Here is a 25,088-nt window from a genome sequence, read left to right on the forward strand (position 1 = left end):
TTCGTGCTGTCCCACCATTAAATGCAATTTGAAACCCAACTCTGCTACGTGTTGGTGCACTTCTTTAAAGGTTTAAAGAGGTTTAGGTGGCATACATATAGACATATATATTGTTTTGGTGTTCCTAACACAGAACAAAAGGCATGTACTCACAGGGTGTAGCTGATGTATCAATTTATTGCCACGTAGATAGGCAAAACAGACACATTTCGGCTCTTGCCTTTCTGAATGTCTGCGAGCCACGTACCATATTGGCTTATTTATACAGATCATGATTATAGTTACATTGACGAAAAGGACAGCATTTCTGTACCAAATGATACATACACAAAATACCCTTATTCTGGCGGCCATCCTAAAGTGCGTTACTCTAATACCCGTGGCTTTTCATTGCCACTGTTACGGCGATTTTTATAAATTAAATAAATTAAAATTAAACAAATATTACCATGATCGTACAGGTAGTTCATCCCCTCTCCTATTTTTCCCCCTCAATCCCCTCCCTCCTTCCCCCGGCCCCTTTACAGAAGACTAAGGGACACATGTAACAACATTTGTAATAGCCATTTTCTAATTGTGGTTTTCTGCGAATCGCAATTAGGTAATCGCTACTACAAATGTTTGAAACTCAAAGAGTTTCATACAGCGATTCTTAGGTGGTCAAAAATCGACCTACCTCATTAATATTAATGATGTGGGTTGCAATTTGCGACCCCCTAGGAATCGCTAAAATCAAGGGTATGGTGTCCTGCTGAGGTCAGCAGACCACCACGTCTATGATTGCTTTTAAATAAAGCAATCTATTTTTTTTAAATGCAGCCGGTTTTCCTTAAAGGAAAACAGGCTGCTTTTAGAAAAAAAATTAAAAGTTCTCTTCTTTTTTGTTGTGAAATTATTTTTATTGTAAAATATAAAGACCTCTATCAATGTATCACAATATACGTTACATTAAGATGATATGTTCCATTTACATACATTTACTATTCGCAATCTTATATACACGGTACAAAGAATCAGTTCTTTCAAAGTGTAATTCATACAGCATTACCTTCAACAATGTTGCCTCCCTCCAATAAGTCATCTTCTTGATTAATTGATGGTAGCTTGCAAATATCTCCCCTATAGGTCTTCCATTTCCCCCATTTTTTGAGGTATCCCCTGTGCACGTAGACCGTTTTATGCCGCACCATTAGTGTGTCCATGTCTTTGCACCAGTTTGCTAGGGTAGGGGTGGCTGTTCCACCCCAGTGGCAGGCAATGTTTTTCTTAGCTATCAGAGTACCCAGAGTGGCCCAGGTCTGTTGTATTCGATTTAGGTCAATCAAGCAATCAATCAAGCATTTGTATAGCGCGCTACTCACCCGGAGGGTCTCAAGGCGCTTGGGGGAGGGGGGTTCTCTACTGTTCGAACAGCCAGGTCTTGAGTTGATTCCTGAAGGAGAGGTGGTCTTGGGTCAGGCTGTGGTGGATGGGGAGGGAGTTCCACGTATTGGCGGCCAGGTAGGAGAAGGATCTTCCTCCCGTTGTGGCTCTTTGGATGCGGGGAACGGCAGCGAGGGCGTGGTTGGTCGATCGTAGCTGGCCGGTGGGAGTGTAGAAGGTCAGGCGGTCGTTGAGGTATCCGGGGCCTTGGTTGTGGAGAGCTTTGTGCGCGTGGGTGAGGAGTCGGAACGTGATTCTCTTGCTGACGGGGAGCCAGTGCAGGTCTCTCAGATGTCCAGCGATGTGGCTGTGTCGGCGAATGTCCAGGATGAGTCGTGCTGAGGCGTTCTGGATGCGCTGGAGTCTTTTCTGAAGTTTGGCTGTGGTTCCGGTGTAGAGGGAGTTGCCGTAGTCCAGTCGGCAGGTGACGAGAGCCTGGGTGACCGTCTTCCTGGTTTTGGTGGGGATCCACCAGAAGATCTTGCGTAGCATGCGTAGGATGTTGAAGCATGACGAGGAGACGGCGTTGACTTGTCTGATCATCGAGAGGGAGGAGTCCAGGATGAAGCCCAGGTTGCGTGCGTGGTCCGTTGGTTTGGGTGCGCTGCCCAGGGCAGGGGGCCACCAGGAGTCGTCGCAGGCGGAGGGTGATGGTCCCAGGATGAGGACTTCCATCTTATCTGAGTTCAGTTTCAGGCGGCTGTTCATCATCCACTCAGCTACGTCTTTCATCCCTTCGTGTAGGTTGGTTCTGGCGGTTGCGGGGTCGTTGGTGAGGGAGAGGATCAGCTGGGTGTCGTCGGCGTATGAGATGATGTTGAGGTTGTGTTGGCGTGCGATGGCCGCGAGGGGGCTCATGTAGATGTTGAACAGCGTGGGGCTGAGTGATGATCCTTGTGGTATGCCGCAGATGACTTCGGTGGCCCCGGATCTGAACGGGGGAGGCGGACTCTCTGGGTTCTTCCGGCGAGGAAGGAGATGATCCACTCCAGTGCCTTCTCCTGGATTCCGACGTTGTTCAGGCGCTGCACTAGGGTGCGGTGGCAGACCGTGTCGAACGCTGCGGAGGGGTCCAGGAGGATGAGGGCCGCAGTTTCCCCCTTGTCGAGCATGGCTCGGATGTCGTCGGTGGCTGCAATGAGGGCGGTCTCGGTGCTGTGGTTGGCCCGAAAGCCCGACTGCGAGTGGTCGAGGGATCCATTCGTCTCGAGGAAGGCGGTCAGCTGTCTGTTGACGGTCTTTTCGATGACTTTGGCAGGAAAAGGAAGGAGCGAGATGGGGGGCTGTAGTTTTTGAGGTCGGTGGGGTCCGCTGATGGTTTCTTCAGTAGGACACTGAGTTCGGCGTGCTTCCAGCTCTCTGGGAAGGTGGCGGTGTCAAAGGAGGTGTTGATGATGTCCCGGAGGTGGAGTGCGATTACGGAGTTGGCCTTGTTGAAGACGTGGTGAGGGCAGGGGTCGGTTGGTGATCCGGAGTGGATGGAGTTCATCGTGCGGATGGTGTCTTCGGTGTTGACCGGGGTCCAGGCGCGGAGGGTGGTAGTGGGGGGCGTTGGTACGGTTGTAGGGTGCGTTGGCTGTGTGCTGAAACTGTTGTGTATGTCTGCGATCTTGCTGAGGAAGAACGAGGCGAGCGAGTTGCAGAGGTCTTGCGAGGGAGTGATGTTGTTGTTTCCGGCGCTGGGGTTCGAGAGCTCTTTGACGATGTTGAAGAGTTCCTTGCTGTTTTGGGCGTTGTTGTCCAGTCGTTCCTTGAATGCGGTTTTCTTGGTGGTGTGGATCAGCTGGTGGTGTTTTCGGGTGGCATGCTTGAGGGTGGTCATGTTGTCTCTAGTCGGGTCTCTGCGCCAGGCTATCTCGAGGGCCCGGCAGATCTTCTTGGAGCTCTTGAGTTCGTCGGTGAACCAGGAAGCTTTCTTGCTGCCGGGTCTGATGGGTGGGGTCTTCAGTGGAGGGAGGTCTGTTGCGTTACTCACCCTCGCAATCAGTGACGTGACTGCCTCCCAGTATCCCATCACCACAGGCATTCCCAGATAGTATGGAAGAATGTGCAAACCTCCCCACATCATCTCAAACATAGCGGGCTTTCGATTTTACCAATTTTGCAGAGGGTAGTTCTAGTGTAGTAAATTATACGAAGAATTTTAAGTTGTATTAGACGCAGTTTAGATGTGATCGCTACAGCTCTGGGGGAAGAGAGGGCCAATCTGTGTCATCCAGTTCACCCACTTCATCCTGCCACTTGTCTCTGAGCTTCCTCATCGGATCTGACATGTTATGAACAATTTTTTTTATATGTTAAGGAGATTGCTCGTTTATCTAAGTAATCCGTCAATAATCTGTCCTCAAATGGGGATGCTTCTGGCAAGATGGTGTGTCGGGGAGTACTGCCTCAAGGGCGTGTTTAATCTGTTGTTAGCGAAAGTGTTCGGTTGGTGTCAGCTTGTATTGTGTTTGGAGATGTGTAAAAGTGATAATTTTTCCCTTCACCCAGAGATCGCCAACCTGATGAGGTCCCAGTTGTGGAAGCCCTTGCTTTTTTCCAGTCTCCCCAGCTTGTCCGTAACTTATTGGGGTGTGGCTTGTGTGAGTGTGTTGTGCCATACTACATTTTTATGCAATAATTTCCAAGTTTGAAGTGTGTGGTTCGTCGGTACTAGCATTGGACGGGTCTTATTATAGAGTGCTCAATGTAGTCCTGTCGGTCCTAGCTGTACCCTATTGAGGGCATAGGCAGGGTCTGTGTAAGGAACATGAATCCATTGGTTCACCACTATTAGTTGGGAGGCCCAATGGTAATACTGTATGTTAGAGAGTGCGATGCCACCATCGTACCAGAAGTGATATAGTTTAACCATAGCTATCTGGGCAAGAATATGGTCCCATAATAGTTTAGTCACTTCTTCCTCGATGGCTCGGAAATATGTTTGCGGGCCTGGAAAGGGCGTGTTTTGGAGGGCGTAGAGGAACCGGGCGAGAGACATCATTTTAAAGAGGGCTGCTTTCCCTAGAAGTGATAATGGTAGTGAGTGCCAATGCTTAGTGTCTTTTTGAAGGCGTTTTAAAGGGGCCTGAAGATTTAAAGTCATAAATATTTCCGGGTCTTGGGTGATGTCAATCCCTAGGTATTTGAAACTATTGTCTACTACTTTTACTGCGCAGCCCGTCGGGAGAAGTGGGGAAGGTCCCCTCAGGACGTACATCACTGATTTTGCCCAGTTAATCATATACCCTGAGTATCAGCCGTAAGAGCTACAAATATCTAGGAGACAGGATAGTGAGCCTCTCGGGAAGGCCATATACAAGAGAATATAATCCGCATATAGTGAAACGCGGTCTTCCAGGTCGTCAGTCCATTTAAGTCCCTGGAAAACTGGGTCTTGACTTACCCAGGCCGCCAAAGGTTCCAGAACTAACGCAACGAGAAGGGGCGATAGCGGGCAGCCCTATCTTGTGCCACGGTGTAACGAGGTATCTCTTGACCTATGTCTATTGGCTACTACTTGAGCCACTGTATCAGTGTACAGTAAGCGGACCCAAAAGCAAAATTTTGGTCCAAATCCTAGTTTCCGGAGAGCAGCAAAGAGGAATGGCCACTCGACTGTGTAGAAAGCCATGCATGCTTCTAGAGATAGCACCACTGCCTCTTGCTGGATAGTATGACTACGTCCAAGCACAATATGTAGGCGCCGAAGGTTTAGTGCTGTATTTTTTCCAGGCATAAACCCGGATTGGTCCGGATGTATCAATTTTGCTAGGTGTGGTGTGAGTCTGTTAGCCAAGGCTTTAGCCAATATCTTGACCTCTGCATTGATCAGCGGAAAACTTTTCTTTTAATTTTTTAAGAGTTGGCAGTTGTACGTGGGACCATTGCCTGCTCTTAAAAAACGTTTTTGCAAGCATTCACAAAGGGGAAAGAGTCCCTTGGGGACCTCTTCCGATTTGCGAATGGATTACCACCTACTTGAAGTACGTGGTAAAATGCAAATGTTCTGTACCCGCATTTCGGTCACAGAACATTCCTACATCCCGATGTGATCCTGTATTAGGAAGGGACGCCCTAAACACGCCTCTTCCTAATAGCGAATCACTAGCCCATTTTGCCATTTGCTAATAGTTTACTGAATCACCCTTTGTGACCTTATAAAAGGTACATTCATGTGGCCCTCAGAGTGTGAGCCCATCCAGGGGGTTATAACTCTGGTGGGGAGGAGGCATATGAAAATTGATAGCCCATTCAAGGCATAATGCTGATCAAAGGAGCACCCATGTCGGATTTTGTTTGTTTTATTTGTGAATTATTTGGTGCTATTTACTCATGATCAATTGACGTGATATGATCAAGTTACGAATGGGCCATCGGTATTCATTTGTGGCACCATGAAATTACAGTACACATTCATAATATTTGGACATGAATCAGTATTATCTTTATTATAATATTTATCTGATTATGAAAGATGTGTTGATATGAACTGCCAGCACGATCATTGTGACGTTTGTTCAATTTATATACATTTATATAAATCGCCTTAACAGTGCCAACGAAAAGTCAAAGGTATTAAAGTAATTTGTAATTTTAATTAGCTCTGAGCGGAACACTGTATTATGTTGAAGTCAAGGTTAATATGATAAATATATACACTTTAAGAGTTATTGACTAGCCAAGAGTTTTGTTAACTATAATTGCGACTTATTGCAGTGAATGTATTGCTTCTTTGCATGCAGCTGTATGTTACTTAAGACCTTCGGCATTTTGGTGACATCTGTATATGGCACCTGTGTGATGTAAGCACAACTGAAAACACAGGTCACTTCTAATCCAAAAGCCCACATTTGTAGCAATGATAAACTTCCTTCTGAGTTTATTAAAGTCAGATTTATCCTTCTGGATAGAGGTAGAGAATCCAGATACCTTTTCAAGATGTATTTTCAGTAATCCACGCTGCTAAATCTTCCATTATTTGCAAAGTTCCTACCTCCGATTTTGGTGAACCTATCACACGAGGGACCGTAAGGTGAGCAGAAGGGAATAATTAGAAGGAAATATTGCAAAATGAGAATCTTGGTTATGCAGGGAAGTGGCCATTTATTTTTATATAATACATTTGCATTTTCCATTATCTTTATTTGGATTTTTGATTGTCCCAACATTCTCTGGAAAAAACATATTGTATAATGATTCGACTTCTGCACACTAGAATGTTCATGTTTCTTTTTTTATATTTAGAGCACACTCAAGGCATCTTCAAACCTCCATGATCAGCTTTTTGAAAAAATTCTTCGAAGTCCAATTCATTTCTTTGATACCACACCCCTGGGTCGCATTCTTAACCGTTTTACTAAGGATATGGATGAAGGTCAGTAATACCAAGCTATCATAAGAACGATTTCTGTATGAGTTAGGAACCTTCTTCAGTTACCATTTTTGAATCAATACTTAAGTTCTGCAACCCAAACTAACACTGTGAACCTCGGTTAGACCTAGTCATGTTGGCAACGCTTATAAGGCTGTTGTGAAGAGGCCAGTTTAAGCCAGCTATAGCACAGCAAACATGTTGAAATCAACTTACCAGCACACTTCAAAGAAAATGAAACAATACATTGAGCTAACATTGGTAAGCTCACAAGATATGCGAGTCTACTTAATAAAGTGCCAAAGAGTTTTGTTACACAGGCAAATCCTTTCTGTCTCACAGGGGCAAGTGTTTGTTTCTTTTTTGCTGAGAATCAGTTGTACCCTAAGGTTACACCTATGCCCTTCATGGGTAGACTCCATTGATTTTTTGGGATAAAGTGTCTTTTGGGGAGGTGTGTCTCCCAGAGTCACAAGTAGTCAATAAAGGGTTGTTTTGGTAAATAGAATGTAGACTTTTGGGCCATACTGCTATGTAGATCCTATAGACTTTTAGGCAAATCAGTTGTAACGTCTTGGGTTGCACTTATGCCACCCCTTGTGTGGGTAAATTATTTGTTAACATGGGAAAAATACTCCTACTTAGCTATACCTAATTCTCTGATATGTGGTACACACTGAGTTTTTGGTAAATCAGTTGTGATTCCTAAGTCACACCTATGCCGTTGCTTCTAGGTAAAACTCATACATTGATTGAAGTAGAACCTATCACTACTCTTGGGATGTGTTAATAAGTAAGAGTTTCCAACTTGAGTCTTTAGTGTGAGTCCAGGGCCAAGTTGATTTCCACCCTTAAACACTACAGTTTTTCTTAATGTACTCTGACCTCTTTTTATTGGCTGAGTTCTCCAGCATAGGATATTTTGTACATTTTGCTTGACTCATTCACTATCACTAAACGGGGAGTATCTGGTGATATTAAGGCCCAAGAGTGAGGCAAAGAATAGCCGTGGAAGGGGGCATCCCTGTCTATTACCTTTACTCAGGAAAACCGTGCATGATATCCTTCCGTTCAATTTCACCCTAGCCATGGGGCGGGTGTATAATGAAAGAACCTGTGAAAGAAACATCGGGCCAAAGCATGGGCTACAAGCAGATTTTTATGCATCCAGGACAGCATGTGCATATTTTGCGATGATAAACAATATCTTGAGCAAGAAAGACCAAACAACTGTTTGCAGGGAATAGTCAGGACCACCTTAAGAACTAAAGTGAATGAGTCAAAGAGCAAATCGTAGTATATATAAGGAAGGTCCGTTGCAATTAAGAGATGCCAAATAGTACAACTGCTAACAACTATAACGAACAGAATCGGAAATAAATTAAAATATAATGCCACACTCGCTCAATATGATAGAGATAAAGGTCATAGTAGCCATAACGCCAGAGGACGTCACCAGGGCCCCATAGAATGTTAGTAAGTATCAGTAGAGCTACAATTGTCACCAAGTGTGTGGGGAGTAGGTATGGAGCCCACAGGAGTTCTCACGAGGGGTGTTGAGCAGCTGATGAACCCTCATGAAGGTTCCCCACAAATGCCATCCATGTCTCAGAAATTGGGTATTTACAGAGACATTTCAACTCTTTCCTGTGTCGTACCGCGCTTTACGTCTGAGCCCATGCCAACATGGATAGTACCCATGCTGAGGCAGCTGGGGGTACTGCAGGGGGACCACCGCTTTCCATTTACTGGTGATCAGCCGAGATTAGGTCTGCGTCCGAAATTCGTGTCCCCACTCTGTACTTTTCAGCATGACAGCTGATCCCAGAATGCACACCTCCCATGTGTAAGTCACAGTAGTGCCCCTACAGCATGTCAAGTGTGTAGTGACGTCTCTCCAATACTCTGTCAATGACAGGCAGGACCAGAGAAGGTGCCAGACACTAGGTCAGAGGCTAGACACCGCGGACAGACATCGTCATTATAATTAAAATAATGTATTTAGCTGCGAGTTAAATAAGCCCTGTGTAGGATATAGAATTGCATTAATTTAAAGAAGGCCTTTCGAGACACCAAGGCAGGGTAATTTAAGATAGTTTGCCATTCACTATCAATATAAGAGTGTCCAAGGCCTGCATCCCAATGTCTACGTAGTGTGGTGGCGGGCCCTGTCTTCTTTTACCACTAAACCCTTCACACTGAGACTTTCTTAACCAAATATGGTGTGGGGGTTTCAGCCTGTCACTCCTCAAGGTTCAGATTATCAGCCTCAACATCTCTGGCTTCATGTGTTAGGACCTTCTTTTTCTTCGAGATCTTTGAACTGGCCTGCTTAAATGGCTAAATCTAAATATGTTCTCCATTAACTTTTTACCAGACCAAGGACTACCTTTTTAGCAAGCCATAAACTGTGGCATCATTTGAACCCTTCCAAACCAAGTGCTTCTTTTATAGGTTGAATTCTAATTTAATTTGTGCTGGTGAACCATTCTTGGAAGTCTAAAAATGCCCCTAAAGGTGATACATTGGGACATATCTATGAAATTAAATAGACTGCTTTTAGATATTTCTGACCATAGGCCAAGGATGGAATAGGATTAAACACGTATGCCTATGTTAACCCCTTTATTTAGCCGATCAACTGCAAGTGTGACAAAGTAAGATATTAGTATCATGCGCCGATCTGCCGTTCAGTGCACGTGCTGAAAATGTATGTGAAAAAGCGAACAGTGATTCTCCCAAGATTTTCTATGCAAATTCTTTACTTGTTCAGGGATTCCCGAAGAACCATTCAGCCAATAAAACCATTTGCAGTCCATAGGGGCTACTTTCAGGTTCATATTGAAATTAGTTATTAGCCAGACAGTTCGAGCATAGAGATAGTTTAAATCTGACAATACTTGAATTAATTTGACGTATTGACTCTATTGTTTTGCAGCCTGATTAAATATAAATTAATCAGGATTAGAGGTTTGCACAGTTTTAATGAAGTATTATGACCATAATGATTTACCCTAGTTATAATAAACAAGGGTACCCCATTAGTAGAACCTGGGGTTAGAGTAATAATATGAAAAACAATGGTTTGGGTGGCCTCAAAAGGTCCTAATGTGGTAAGGTTTTAACTATAGTACTGGAATAAATCCTGGGAGAAAGTGTTTGTAAGGTTGCATACATATAAAGTACTTTATTTAGGTTTTTTCTTTCAATTGTATTTTTCAGGTGCTCACACATGTGACAAGGTGCTTATAGTGACTAAGTGAACATTTGTTAAAACAACTATATACAAGGTGTCACAAACAAGGGTATTCCCCCAAAAATATATACAGTAGGGTAGGGGAGTTTCCTTGAATGGGTCGACGGCGTTTCGATCTAAACAATTCTAGATCATCATCAGGACGTGAGCTTTCCTAAAAAATGATGAAGTAAATCAGTTTTAATACTTTATCCTTACATGAACTTTCTAATCAAAGTGGTATGGTGCTCCCAGTGGCATATAATTCATGCACATTTCTATAAATTATTAGAAGTAGGCCAACGTGGATTGAACGCGCTACTATGGAGGAAGGTTCTTTTAGAACTATAATTACTTTTTACGCGCTTTTTTTGGAGCGGGTATATATGCTTACTTCGCGAGGTGATGGAGATGTTTGCATCAGAGTTTAAAGATCAAATAACGGCTGTTGTAAGTAAGTCCAACTGCCTGAAAGTAAAGGAGGATTTTAGGTATACTGTGATCCCTTTAAAGTAACCAGTTATTTCATCTTATTTTTGAAAAAACTTACTATGCATATTCTTGGACAAGCTCGTGAATTAAATTCAAGGTGAGATCGCTCTAGTTATCACGAATTGCCACATTTATCTACAGACAAGATAAACCAAACAGTTAAAATTCGAACAGAATTGTTATTGAAGGAACCAACTAAAAGGTGAATTATTTACCAATAATATTCCTTTTATTCGGATATTGGGGTAATTAGTAAAGACGGGCCGGTATGGATCTGTAACAACACGAGGATAATAATTTTAGAGCAAAGTAATTTGGGCATGCTACTAAAAACCATTCAGCTCGAATAGGATCATTACCCGGAGCCAGTGGCTGTCGAGACGTTCCGACGGGAGCTGTGGACAAAAGAATATTAGTGGCATTTAGACAATAAATACTGCCACTTGACTATGTAAGAGAGTCTAGGGTAGGGGCATCCTCGAAGGCGGCGAATGTACTCACTGGATCACCGCGGGACGCGGCTCTGCTCACTGTGCCTCGCTGCTTCGGCGGTCGTTTGCAGAACTCTGTTTACTTCCTGGTTCTGAGTTGGCGCATGCGCGGGTAGCCTTAAATTATGCGCATGTGCATTGCTTGGGGACTCGTGACTACGGGAAATCACGGCGCGCATGCCTGGTAGAGAATTATACTGACAGCGCGAATAAGGTCTAATTCTGGCAGAAATATTAAGCGCTCACACGGAGTATTGCGAAGTATTCTAACAATTCTGTAGAAAGCGCAAATTTACGTCTAATTGTGGTGGAAAAATTAAGCGCTAACAAGGAGTCTTACACAGTATTTTCACACAATGTCATCAAAGCGGTACTGGTTTATGCAAATAGAGCCAAACTTTTAGGAGGAATGATTAAGCGTCTACAATGCATTTTCACAATAGCTTATGAATGGTACACAAGGAAACATTTCGTGTCTAAGGACTGAAAGAGAAACAATTCCAAACAAGATCAATGTTGGCAATAGTTCTGAACTCATGAGTTAGCCACAGTTATTCCACTCATCAAGAGTGTTGAGTCCTTTCTCAATACTCTTACAGAGAAAAATCCATTTGCACTCAAGGCGGTTCAAGGTTGTCTGCTGATTGCTCCCTCTTGCATTAGGCAAAAGCTGGTCAACAACCTGCCATCGTAAATCATTTTCTGAGTGTCCATTTTCTACATAATGTTCCACTAGGGGTGCGGATAGCACCTTGCAGGGAATTCTGCTTCTATGTTGCGAAATCCTGGTCTTTATCTGTTGCGTGGTTTGGCCAATGTACAGTTGTTTGCATGGGCACTGTATACAGTATATAACGTTTTTCGAGTTACAGTTAGTAAACGATTTCAACTTATGTTTACAATTCTCATATTCAAACAATTTTGTATTAATCGTAAAATCGCATGCAGTGCAATTGTTACATTTGTAGTGTCCTACAATAGGTGGAAGATTCAGACATGTCTCTATGGTGGTATTTTTATTGGTTATGGTAGCAGCTCGTACTAAATGATCTTTGAGATTGCGGCCCCTTTTGAAAGAGAATAGGGGCACACCTGTATCAAGTTCTAAGGGCGCCAGTACAGGCCAATGTTTTTTAATTACTTTACAGAGTTTGTTACTCACTGTACTGAAAGTTGTCACGCAAGTTATTCTCTTAAGGGGTTCTTTCTTTGTAGGTTGTAGGAGATGTTCCCTATGGGCGTACCAAGCTCGTTTCATGGCTCTCCTTACAAGCTTCCTGGGGTAGCCTCTACTCATCAATTTTGAACACAAGGTTTCTGCTTCTAAAAAGAAATCCTGTTTAAACTTACAGTTGCGCCTAATTCTGAGGAATTGGCCATAAGGAAGGCCATCCCTAAGTGCCCTTGGGTGTGCGCTGTGATACCCAGCTTGTATTTTAATAACTTTAAGTTACAGGCTTGTGAAATAAATTGTAATAACCCGCCACAAGCATGATCTTTTTTGCTTTTCTAATTGCTAGGATGTGATGGATTAGCAGGCAGGTTAGAACCGATTTCGCAACAAGTTTTCTGTAGGAAAATTACATCATGAGCTCTCCAGTAAGTTAACTACTTTGTGATTGGAGGATATGTGGGTGCATCCAAGATTAAACATGAAGGGCCAGATGTACTAAGAAACTGGTTTGCAGTTTTCTATTGCGAATCCTTGAGATTCGCAATTAGGAAATCGCAAAACGCTATGCAATGAACTATGTTGAATACTTTCAACTATTCACACTGGGCAATGTCCTACCTCATGAATATTAATGAGGTAGGTCGCAATTTGTGACCCATTAGCAATCGCAAAAATCACAGGGATGGTGGCCTGCTGGGTTGAAGCAAAGCAAAAAGTGTTGTAGATTCCTTTTTCTGTCTGAATTCAGAATGAACTTATTTTTTATTCGACATGTCACATGTTATACTCAATTTTGTATATTTTAATTTTTCACAAAATTGCAACATTTAAAAAACACATATAATGTACAAATTAAAAAAACACACCTATTCCACTTTTACATACTCCAAAGTCCGGATTCTCTCACTTTTATACAAAATTGAGTATAAGATGTGACATGTTGAATAAACAATAAGTTCATTCTGATTAATTCAGACAGAAAAAGGAGTCTACCACACTTTTTGCTTTGCTTCAATTACTGGATGGCGAATTAGAAGAGAAAAGTATCTACACTACTGGCATTTATTTTGTTATTTACTTAAATCCTATAAGTCATCCGTAAGGCAGGAAAACAGAGACCCAATGGTGGAACCCTCTTCTGAACAGCACCTAATCAACAATAACCCGCGTATATATTAACCCCTAATCATCAGATGGGGAGTCGTGTGCACACTGATTGGCACCCACCGCAACAATGCCTATTCCCTAAGGAACTCAAAACATAATCACAACAACAAAGGCGCACCACAACATATAGTATACAATGTATAAGATTCAATGAATCGTGGAAGATGATATTCCTCAATTTGAAATTCTTTATTCCGAGAGCATAAGTGAAGCACTATACAGCCGACACGTTTCGTCACAAACAGGGGACTTCTTCAGGGCTTGTGTTGTAAGTGATAACTTCAAAGATGATAACTACTCAATGGTCAGTAAAATAGTGGCACCTTATGTGGCGAGAGGTATATCTCAAGAGACTGGACTCAAATGGCAAGCACTCCCACCAGGTTGCCGAAGGACGCATCGCGGTCGTTACGGGGATTTGTCTTGGATACTTGACGAACGGTCCTATTATAGACCGACTGTGGCATCATATCTATATGTTTGTATATCCAGGACTTTGTGATTATTTGGATGTCCTAGCAATTTTTGGACTATATATAGACCACCTTACCTATTGCTAATCCAACCCATTATCGTTTGGAAGCATTGGAATGTATTGCTCTCCATTTTGAGGCACAGAGAAATTATTCACGGAATTAGTTGGATCGTATATTAATTAATAAAGGAGATATACCTCTCGCCACATAACGTGCCACTATTTTACTGACCATCGAATAGTTATCATCTTTGTAGTTATCACTTTCAACACAAGCCCTGAAGAAGTCCCCTGTTTGGGACCAAACGCGTCGGCTGTATAGTGCTTCACTTATGCTCTTGGAATAAAGAATTACAAATTGAGTAATATCATCTTCCGCGATTCATTGAATCTTATACATTGTATACTATATGTTGTGGTGCGTCTTTGTTGTTGAGATCATCCCTAAGGCAGGCCTTTGCAATCCTGTAAGCAGGGTGCTTGGTTCTAAGTGTGAGGGTGCCCCTGCATGAGCAGGACACACATACGACCTACGGAGTCTATTTTCCCGGGTAGTAAGTACACAGCCATATGACATGTAGAGAGGGGCACAGCGTCATTTCATGGTGACCATCTCGAAACTGGCTGCAACGAATCCTATCATGTTTGGTATCAAACATGTCGGAATCATACCACCACACTGTAAATTGTGTGGGAGGTATGATTCCATGCACCGTAAAAACTCCTTTGGGAGTCCCTCTGTGCTCCCGGTACCAGTCTTCCAGACCCGGACAGCAAACCCGGGCTGCTGCCGGCCAGAGACACGTTTCTGCCCTCCTGCTGCTGAGCCAAACTTGGGCAGGGGAAGGCAGAATAATAGGTATCCTGTCACAGGTAGGTGTGACCACCTCCCAGACAGGATTTAGTGTGTTGGGGCAGGGTGGGAGCGCTTGCCATTTGAGTCCAGTCTCTTGAGAATAGAGAGTGAATGAGAGTCTGTAAGTGATGCATTACTGTAGTGCTTAGAAATAGATCCCGTTTAGTAGGGGATATTCTTTTGTTGAAATTGCAGTGCACCCTGTCCCCTACGCCCAATAGGGTACCTCTCAATTTGTGATAATAGTGCAAGTAGGAATACCCCTGCTGCTCCTGATCTCATTGCCCTACTCGTCTGCTGCAACATCCATGCCTGTGCTCCATACAGGAACCGTCCAAGACCTGTGGGCATCCAAGACACCTGAAGGAATCTCCCTTGAAGTGAAGGGGTCACTTCCTTTCAACTGCAGGCACTGCAACCAAGCTTACCCGTCTCCTGATACTGAGCTCCTACGGACTCCGAAAGGCTCAGCAATACAGGTGGTGGTTCTTCACATTCCTCGAAGACTGCCCTGTCCTCGAGTCCAGTATCCCTTGTCGGAGCCGCAGGAACCGAACCCTTGGGCACCACGTCGAATTGCAGTTGCAAAGGCTTGTTAGCTTCCTTCCATAAAGATCTTTGGGCTCCAAGTAGCCCCAACCTTAAGCATCTCCCGTGACTAAGATCTTCATCCTCACCTCATCTCTTACATCGTGAGCTTGCATCTTTGGTGAGCTGTCCGAGGTCCTCTTGTGACTCCAGTGCCTCCGGCCTGTTGGTCCTCTTGAGGGTCATCTTCGAATTCTCTGGGCTCCCCTGGTTGCTCACGGCCATCCCTGACTCCCCTGCTTGTGGTAAGCTCACTGGACCTTGCTGGTCCCGACATTGCACCTTTCACCACTTTCACTTGGTTGCAGTTGCCAACGCTTGTTGGTGCTTCTGCCGGACACCAACTCCTCAACTCTCAAAATACGACACGGGACAGCTCGTGTATGGCTCCGGGTCTTCCAAAGCATCGCCTGGTCCACACACAGCTGCAATTCTAAGGTCATCGTCAGCTCCACTGCAGCACCCAACATCGGTGGGCATTCGTCTTCTGTGCTTCCTGGTCACTCCTGAGTGGCATAGACTCTGTCCCCTCTGCTTGCAGGTTCTTCACATCTTGAATCCACCTTTGAGTTCTACTGCACACTTTCACCTTCTCCAGCAGCAGCATCTTTCTGAAGTTCTCCACTGGAATCGACAGCGGTTTCCGATGCCACTTCACACCTATGCACCTAGCTTCCCTGGGACAGGTATCCTGGTCCCTAAGGTATCCACGGATGGGGTGGCTCTCCAATCTTCTGTCTTCCACAGGGTTTGTTCAGAGGTTACTGGTAAGGGTCCTTCTTTAAAATTGCAACCGTGACTTACCCCTTGACTTGTATTGATCATGCGGTCGTGTTCCCACTTAGCACACAACCTCTGTGGGGGCTCCTAGTTACTTACTTCAGGTGGTTCCATGGGTCCACAACACTTCTACGTCTTCTGGGTAAAGTCTTGACTCAAGTCGTGGTTCGCATTCCACTAATTTAGTATATGGTTTGGTCCCCCCGGTGACCACTGGGTATTACTTACGACTTACCTGTTTCTATTGAAAAGTATTCTGTTCATTGTGTGTATCTCCGGCTAGGAGATACCTGTATGTGTTAAGGAGTGTTATATAATAAATGCATATTTCTATAAATACACTGTGTGGTTCTTTTTCACTTAATCCATATCAATAAGATTATTATCTGGTAAAACAAGCTGCTTTACACTCCTTCTGGACTAAGCCTGAAGGCCGCTCTCCACAGCTACTATTTAGAGAGCTTTCTAAGGTTGTCTAAGACCACAAAAATCACCATAAGGGTTGTCTAGATTGGTGCAAGGTGCCCACTTACATAAGTGTACTCCATATACCAAGCCAGCTTCTCACACTGACTTTACTACCAGATAAAGCAATACAAATTAGGGAAATGTTGCCTTTAACTGAGGCTCCTGTTTTATAATACATATGGGGGTTAAGATTGTCCCCAAACGTTTGGACCCTTGTAGAGCTATTAATCTGCCTTTGCTCACTGACATAGTTACTGTCTTTTCCTACTCAGCACTCATATATGTTTCCTATATATTTCCTGGTTTTGTAGTTTTGAGGATATCAAGATGACCATACTATCAATATATCCATAGCTCTTGAAAGTATAATAGGGGGAAACAACTTTGATATGCAACAGGCTTTATGTGACATGATTTGCAGCCCAGGATCCAAATGAAACATCTTCTGAGGGGCAGATCATGGTGGTATTAGCACTTCAGGAGCTAAAATTGTACTAGCAAGCAGCACAACTAAGAATAGGTGTAGGATGATCCAAAGCAGAAACTGAAAATATCTGGGTACAAATGGATCATGCAATTATGGGACATAATATGACTTTGCAAAGGCTTGCAACTGGCCACTGCACTATTTAGCATAAACAGAACAATCATGCTACAAATATGGGACAAGAGAGGAAAGAAATTAAACCTTGCCACATGTCTAGTCTAGCCCCATATACCCATATGTTAACTCAGAATTTACATCAGTTTTGCATACAGGCTTGTTCGACAGTTTGTTACCAGGAGGGTGAAGAATAATCTCAAAAATGTTCCAAAAGGGTTATTTCAAAACATTTACTCAATGCAATTTGACTTTCAGTTTTATGTACCAGAGTGCTTACAAAATGCACATGTGAGACATTTGGGGCTAGATGTAGGTAATTCCCATTTACAGACTCCTAAATACCGAATTTTACCGATTCGGTATTTAAGAGTCTGTAAATGGGAAGGGGGCAGATTTAGGTAATTCCGAATTTAGGAATACTGAATCTGTAAGATTCTGTATTTACAGATTCGGTAAATACCAAATCGGCATTGCCCATTGATTCCTATGGGCCTTGAAGCCCATAGGAATCAATGGGAAATACCGATTCGGTATTTACCGAATCGGTAAATACCGAATCCTGAAAGGGTGCAGGGGGTGTCACTTTGACACCCTCTAGCACTCCAAATACAGGCTTGTGTGACATGTGGCACACATACATGCCCTAAGGGAATGTCTGTGTGTCACATGGCACAGGTGTGCATGCACAGATGTGCATGCACACCTGAATTCGGTATTGTACCACACAATAGGATTGTGTGGTAAAATACCGACTCTTAAGGGCCTGTGGCACTCTTAGGAGGGTCAGCTACATATGGATCTACCGATTCGGTAAATATACCGATTCGGTATTTTACCGAATCGGTATATTTACCGAATCTGTAAATTTACCGAATCTGTAAAATCACTGATTCGGTAGGCCCCCTACATCTGAAAAGCCTGATACCGGTCGGAAACGGCCGAAATCGGCCGTTTCCGACCGGTATTAGGGCTCCTACATCTGGCCCTATGTCCTATACTCGTTAATGGTGAAAGAGTACACAAGCAACAAAACCATCATTGAGAAACTATTTTCTACAATTCGCAACTCTAAGAACCTGGGACCTTGCTAATCTTTCACACAACGCAGGGCAGCAAGCAAAGTTGCTGTGCTGTGTTGCATAAAATGGAGAGAGCAGAAATGCACCCTACTTAGAAAGATATGGAGCGTTTCTACTCCCTCCTTGCACTGCCACTCGGTGTGTAGACCATGGCCAACACAGACATCCGTGCCCCATAGTACAAGCGTGCCTGCGTTACATGCATTGTTTTTTTTGCAGCAATCCTTATAGGCATTTTCCTCTTTCTATGTATTTCTGCAGAAGAGGAAATAACAAGGAGCAATAAATATCTTTCTCCTCATTATGCCTTACTTGGGAAGCTTTAGCATTTTGACGCATTGCCAGGTTTACTAGCTTTAGCAATTCTGGGAGTGGTCCAAAATACAAATGGGGATGCCCATGCGCCTCCCACGGAATGCCTCCCAGCTTGAAATGTAATGTAACATGGTACGAGCTGCTATATTGCCTTACATTCTTTTACTAAGCAACCAAGACGGCACAAATCTCTCCTTGCAATGCTTTGTAAATATTACTGAAATCTTTGCGTTTTCCTTGTGTCACCTTACGAGACGCAAAGACAACACAAATTCTTGATAAACCTGGGACCTAATTTCTAAAATGTATGGTATACTGATGGAATTGTGCTTCAACTGATGATGGATGCACATGAACTGCTGGGAAAAATATTTAAATAGAGCAATTACTCCAGAGGAATGGGAAATGTTTAAATTGGATATTAAAGCTGAAAGGGAACCATATGCAATGATACATTTACACATGTAGATTTTCTCAGGATTAAATTTCCTCTAGCACTTTGTAGTAATTTTACTTCTGTTGGCTAATCACCATTTTCGAGTGTAAAGTCACTACACAGTGTAGACTAGTATTTCGCCAGCCCTGCCAAATTTACTTTGTTTAAAGTTAGTACTAGTAAGGTGGATGTCTCTGCCACTGGGGCAGAGATCCCCATATGGTAAAGTATAGGGAAAAGAAAAAAGTTTATTCAACTATAAAACAATTTAGTAAACATAGTTTTACGTTAAATAGTAATGTAAAAACTGTTTAAATATTTTTTTATCTTGAACTAAAAAAGTTACAGCAGTATTAGTTTAAAAGTGAATTAAATAATTAATTAAGTTAAATATATTTAATAAATGCATACATATTTACTTAAAGGTAAATTAAATATATCACACCAACATTAAAATGTTTATTTTATTTAATCTGTATAAAAATTACTAAACGTATAGAATACATTTCAATTATTTTTATTATACATTTGTAATTATTTATTTATAAAAGTAAGTTAATGTATTTTTTGAATTTTAAAAGTTTATTAAAATAATGCATGATAAAATATTTTTTCAATTGCATATAATTTTAAACATTAAATCCAATTGATAATTTATTTTTTATATAATCCCCTTTAAAGGTTAGAGTGCAGACTACATTATGCAAAACAGGAGGCAAGGAACTCTGGGTATGGAAAGCACAAAGTAAGCAGATTCAGAGTGTCGCTAGTGTTGTAGGGTGCTCTATATAAAGAAACTGCTCTCTGCCTAAACCTTGAAACCACCTAGAGTTCCTTGCTTCCACTTTTGAATAATGGATTTGGCACTCTAAACCTGAAAGGGCATTGTCTTGACTTGTACCTGGTGCTCTCTTGTGTCTTAACAAAGGTGTATCTCTCTGATGAGCTCTAACTAGAGTGAACTGTGTTAGGCTTGTTTAAATTCATTCCAGGTTATCTTGGATAGTATTAAACCAATCTATAGCTGTTATTCTGTGCCTGGAGTGGTAAAAGACTATTTTTCATCTCAGCTTGGATGGCAATGTGCTAATCCTAAACTTAAACCTCTGCTAGAAAAACAGATACTTGAGGTGAGCGCATTCAGAGTGTCACTGGTGTTGGAGGCTGCTGCTTATAAAGAGCTGCTCTCCACCTAAATTTGGGAATTTAACAGAGTTAACTGTTTTGCATATATTTTTAAATGTCAAAATAAGTTAATTTAGTTTTCCTTAATTTTTCAGCCCCTGCCTCTGTTATTTTCTAATAAATGGTGTGGTAGTTTCAGTGATTGGCCATGTTTGGTGCCTGGTTACTCCAGGTCTGAGCTGGAGTTGATTTACAATTGTTTTGGAATCTTTATAACCAATGTAACTATATAAGTGCAGTTTGGGAATAGTTATGAGCTTACTCTTTTATGAGTGGGTATTTGTCCCACCATAAACCCCTCCTATAACCCGTCCATAAATGTTCCATTTTTTACCGCCACTCACGCCTGTTCTTCCCTCAACAACGCAGCTATATGTGGGTGGAGAGGTATGCAGTCAGGGCACAGATCTCCACAAAGAATAGATAGAAGAGGCATAGGTCTCAACAAGTAGGTTCATGACTAGAATTTTCTAGTAGGTGAGTAGTGCTATAGTAGTACTACTAAATGTACTTCAAAGTGCAATTTGTAAATAGGCCCCCAATGGGTCTAGACTAAGGTTAGTGTACAGGCGTTAAATAAACCTTATCTCCAGTGAGGAGTTTTTGGTGACCACCCAGCAATTGGTCACGAAATACAAGCAGGGGTATTTTATGTTACAGATGGAAATGGAAAAGTAGATCCTTGAGATCTTTCTTCAAGTTTTCTTAACGGAACATTTACTGCCTCTGTAGAACACTTAGGGCCATATGTTCAAAACTAAGGCTTTTCAAATTCCAAATAGCAGCTTCGTGGAAATCGCTATAAGGTAATTGCAAAATGAGATGTATGTAACAGTGGATTCTACTAATAGTGATTTCTACAAAATCACAATTAGGAAATTCCAATTTTGAAAATCACAAAAATGTGACTGCCAAATAAATATTCGCAATTTAGGAAGAGTCGTCGAGGGCAGCTGATAATCAGTACTGTGACCAGGAATATTGGGACTTAGACTAAAGGAAAGTACTGGTAAGTAATCATACCATTACCTCTTCATTGTGGTTCCTCACTATAGTTCATACATACATGAAAATGTACCAAGTCACCAACCTGACTCAAAGCATCACAAACAACAGGACAAAGAAGGCTGTGTGTAGGCCCAAATTCTTTAGAGCAGGACAAACAGAAAAGCAAAGCACCTAAAAGTAGAGTGCCTGGCACCTAGAGCTTTCAGGTGAAGAGTAAGTCAATTGTGCTTGGAACACCCAAGACAATTAAACAACGTCTTGCAAAGGTGCCCAAGTCGAGCACCCATGACATCAACCGCAGGAGACCCAAAACAAGAAGAAAATAGTAGGTTCGGACAAAACCAACAAAGCCAAGAGAGCAAATCAAGACTATGCAACCCAATAAAGGGAAAAAGGCTCTGAGTGAACCCTGGGCCAGTAAGAAAACAGCCCAAGTGGAGAAATGCATAGATGAAGCACAAATTCCAGAACTTGAACCAAAAGGAAGGCTGTTATTGGACCGGTAAGAGCTGAAATCATTAACAACCTACAACAGCAAGAGAAGCCACTGGTAGACAGATACATAGACCAACATTTTCCCAGAGCAAAAAGCCACCATGGAGCAAGCCAGATCAAAGACACCTACAGCGGAATCAGGTTGAAGGCAACACATAAGGCAATGGTAGCGAACACCACAGGCAGAAAAGCTCAGGAGCGTAGAAAGACAGAGCACTGTGACCATCAAAGAATAGACCAGCAAATGACTTGGGATTTTCTAACCAGGAAGCGAATCTGCCGTCCTGGGATTGATGAAGCCAAGAATTACAGAAAAGCTTCAAAACTTAAGTTGAAGAATAGATATTAGCAGCAAGTCCACAGGTAGAAGCACAAGGGGTATGATAAAAGGGAAAAGTATAAATGGCATGCTGACACGAACACCCAATCCAAGAAGGGCTACATGCAAGTACACAAATAACATAACATGTGTATTTGTAAAGCGCAGGTTCACCCATAGGTATCTTGGTGCTGAAGAACAGATGTTTATTGTTACCCAACTAAATGGTACTCATTTTATTGACCTCAGGTGGATGAAAGACTGAGTGGACCCACCGAGATTTGAATCTGTAACCATTAGGTCAAACACAGGCCCCTGTAGTGGACACATTAGTCCACTGAGCCACCAGACACAGCATTAAAAGGCATCTGAAGTAGAGTGGCTGACCCACAAGCAATCAAAAAGCCACTATGGGCATCCAGGGAGTTTGAGATAACCACTGTTACACCTGCCAATGGAGCTCACTGTGGAGCGGTTTGATCATGCTGAAGTCAGTGCTTAATTTGATCTTGCGCTTTTCGGTGCTGAGCACCGGCACTTAATTGGTTTCCGGTACTTGGCTTGGCACCTAATTGTTAACACCACACTTAGGACAGTCTGCCACAAGGTGGCACTGCTCATGTAATTTAGAGTATAACAAAATACATAAAAAATTGCTAATACCTGCCTCATCAGCCATTCCTTTAGTTCTGGAGACCTGGACTAATTTGAACTGTCGCATTTACATGCGAGGGAGATGGTTAGTAGTTGTTTTGGCAGCGATGACAGTGGCAATGGGTGGTGCAAGTTGCAGTGGCCTCTTGGTCAGAGCCCTAGCACTTAATATTTTACAAATTAAGCACTGGCTAAAGTGGTGGCATCGACATCTTCACCTGCATCAGAAGACTGAAGAACAGCAAGTATCTCATGTAATCTGCCTCTCTTTCGAAGGTTCTTGTACCTAGCATGTATGGAGGACCCTCCATCTGCTTGAACCCGGACTGTTTGCTGGCACTGGCATGCCGACTGCATTGTCAAAGATTTCCTGCTGCAATGTCGCTGCTCCACGTGTATTCTGGAAACACATGGATGAGGAATCTGAAGGGGGCGTTCAGAGGTGTAAAAGGATCAGATGCCAAATGAATCAAGGGCTGGTTGTCAAAAAATCATCCTCCCTTCTTGTGCCTCCCATTTAAAGGCAATGCTATTTTCCTGAGAAGTTGGATGTGGTTAAGCTTCTATCCATTCCTCACCAGTATGGTCCTCATTCCAGTTTAAATTGCCATATCTCCCCAGTCCAAGATGGTGCTTATCCATTTTCCCCAACTGGCAGTTTAAAAAGGATGACCATCACCCTAAATATCCTCTCCTGTCTCCTCCTTCTTCACTGCGTATCAGCCAAAATCCTTAGCCTCCTCGCCAGGACACGCAAAGGTGTTATTCTGAAAGCGCCAAATGTATTGTGGGTGCCTTTATATTGTTTGCACCTGGTTTCCACCTGATTGAGATTGCTGGTAAATGCATTTACTAAATGGCCATTTTGCGACTATTCGCAATTAGAAAATCCTTTGTACATGGTGTTAGCGAATCTCTATTTGGAAATTCCTTTTTACGATTTCCTATTTAGTGATTTCCAAAATTCGATATCTACTGGATAGAAATCGTATTTTGCACTACCGAAAATGCCTTCGATACAGTCTGAAAAGGCATTTTGCATTTCCTAACTGCCTGAAATTGCAAATCGCACCCATAGGAATTGCAAAATGCCATCTTAGATGCAGGTCTTAATCACGTTTAATGAGATTTCCATATTAACTATAGTATTGGCCGTTATGCTGAACTGAATTTTAGAACTTTCAATGCGCCATGTAAAACTCGCTACCAGCTGAAAATAAGACATCATTTTGGATGAATGATGAATGGAACATGCTGTCTCCTTGTGTACTTTTGCCTTTTAGGATTGTAATACTTCCAGTTGATTTGAATTCCTGCAGATGCCACCTGGCAGTTCCTGAGACTTATGCAATAAAAATACAGATATTCTTGTAGGAAGAAGTACACTTTTACAGTTAACTCAAAGAGAGCTGAAACAGGCCATTGAAGAGCCGAGACAGGATGACACGGAGGTCTAGGGAGACTTTGAGCTCCACAACCAAAACTGGAGAGTTGTAGCCCTAAAGATACGATCTAGTGAAGAAAAGAAAATTAGGAACCCCAAGTTGGCGCCCATGCAGGCATAATCATTCTAATTCATATAATAGGAACCAAACTGTGCTAAGCAGTAACACAAACTTGGCAAGGCCGTTTCCCACATCATCAAAGATATTTTATAGATTTGTAGGGGGACAATATGTAATTGCCCTGTTATCTGCGTTAGAGTTAAGCTGTGTTAAGAATCACATAGAAAAAAAAACACTGTGACAGACGCGGTGGGGAAATTCCTTGCACATGATACTGATGTAAGTTTTCCTATAGAACTGCAGAAGCTGATTAGTCACAAATGATGGCAACTTTTCACTAATTGTTTGTCTAACCCATGTGCCGAATTTTAGAAACGTTAGCGAGAGTTAACCCAGCATTGCCGATTTAGGTTTATAAGGCACTGAATCCAGGTTTCTTGAGCTAAGGTCCAGAATATAACATTAATACAACTGTGTAGTTTGTTTGTCAAGTAATACAAGCAATTCAATTGTTTGTGGAGGTACGTCAGCAATTAGTTGATTTTCAACACCTGGGGGTAGAAAAGGGAAGCATTCGGAGGCTGCATCAGTTCACCATCAGCCTTCTGAGAGACAAAGATATTTAGAGAAATGTCAAAACTATAAAGGGGAAGAATTGCAAAACACCACCAGTGGTAATCAAGCGGGACATCAGAGTGAAGAAAATCCCCCTTCCATGCCACGGAGTATGTGTTGTTATTACAGGGACCCCAATAGCTACATCTGGAACAGATCCTGTCCTGAGGAGTATTAAAAAACACTGCTATTGATTTCTTAAGCATTTATGGTGAGCACATTAAATGAGTCAACACTAATTAAATATATATTGTTTTTCCTGCCCCATGATGTAAAGCGTTGCGCAATCTATTTTTTTTACGTTTGACTTTATAGAGGCTGCAAAGTGCTGTTCAAGTATGCTAAAGACTAGTGGGCGTAATGTGTAAA

General features: G+C 42.5%; 1 protein-coding gene across 1 annotated transcript in view; it reads left to right on the forward strand.

The window, feature by feature from the left end:
• Positions 1-25,088, forward strand: part of LOC147697160 (ATP-binding cassette sub-family C member 5-like) — a 2,119,944-nt gene that overhangs the window by 1,742,529 nt on the left and 352,327 nt on the right. The window contains exon 21 of the mRNA XM_086934231.1: positions 6,652-6,781. Coding sequence (XP_086790357.1) covers positions 6,652-6,781 — 130 coding nt within the window. The remainder of the gene's footprint in view (positions 1-6,651; positions 6,782-25,088) is intronic.

The sequence above is a fragment of the Lissotriton vulgaris genome, chromosome 8 (genome assembly GCF_964263255.1).
Source record: "Lissotriton vulgaris chromosome 8, aLisVul1.2, whole genome shotgun sequence".
NCBI classification, from domain to species: Eukaryota; Metazoa; Chordata; class Amphibia; order Caudata; family Salamandridae; genus Lissotriton; species Lissotriton vulgaris.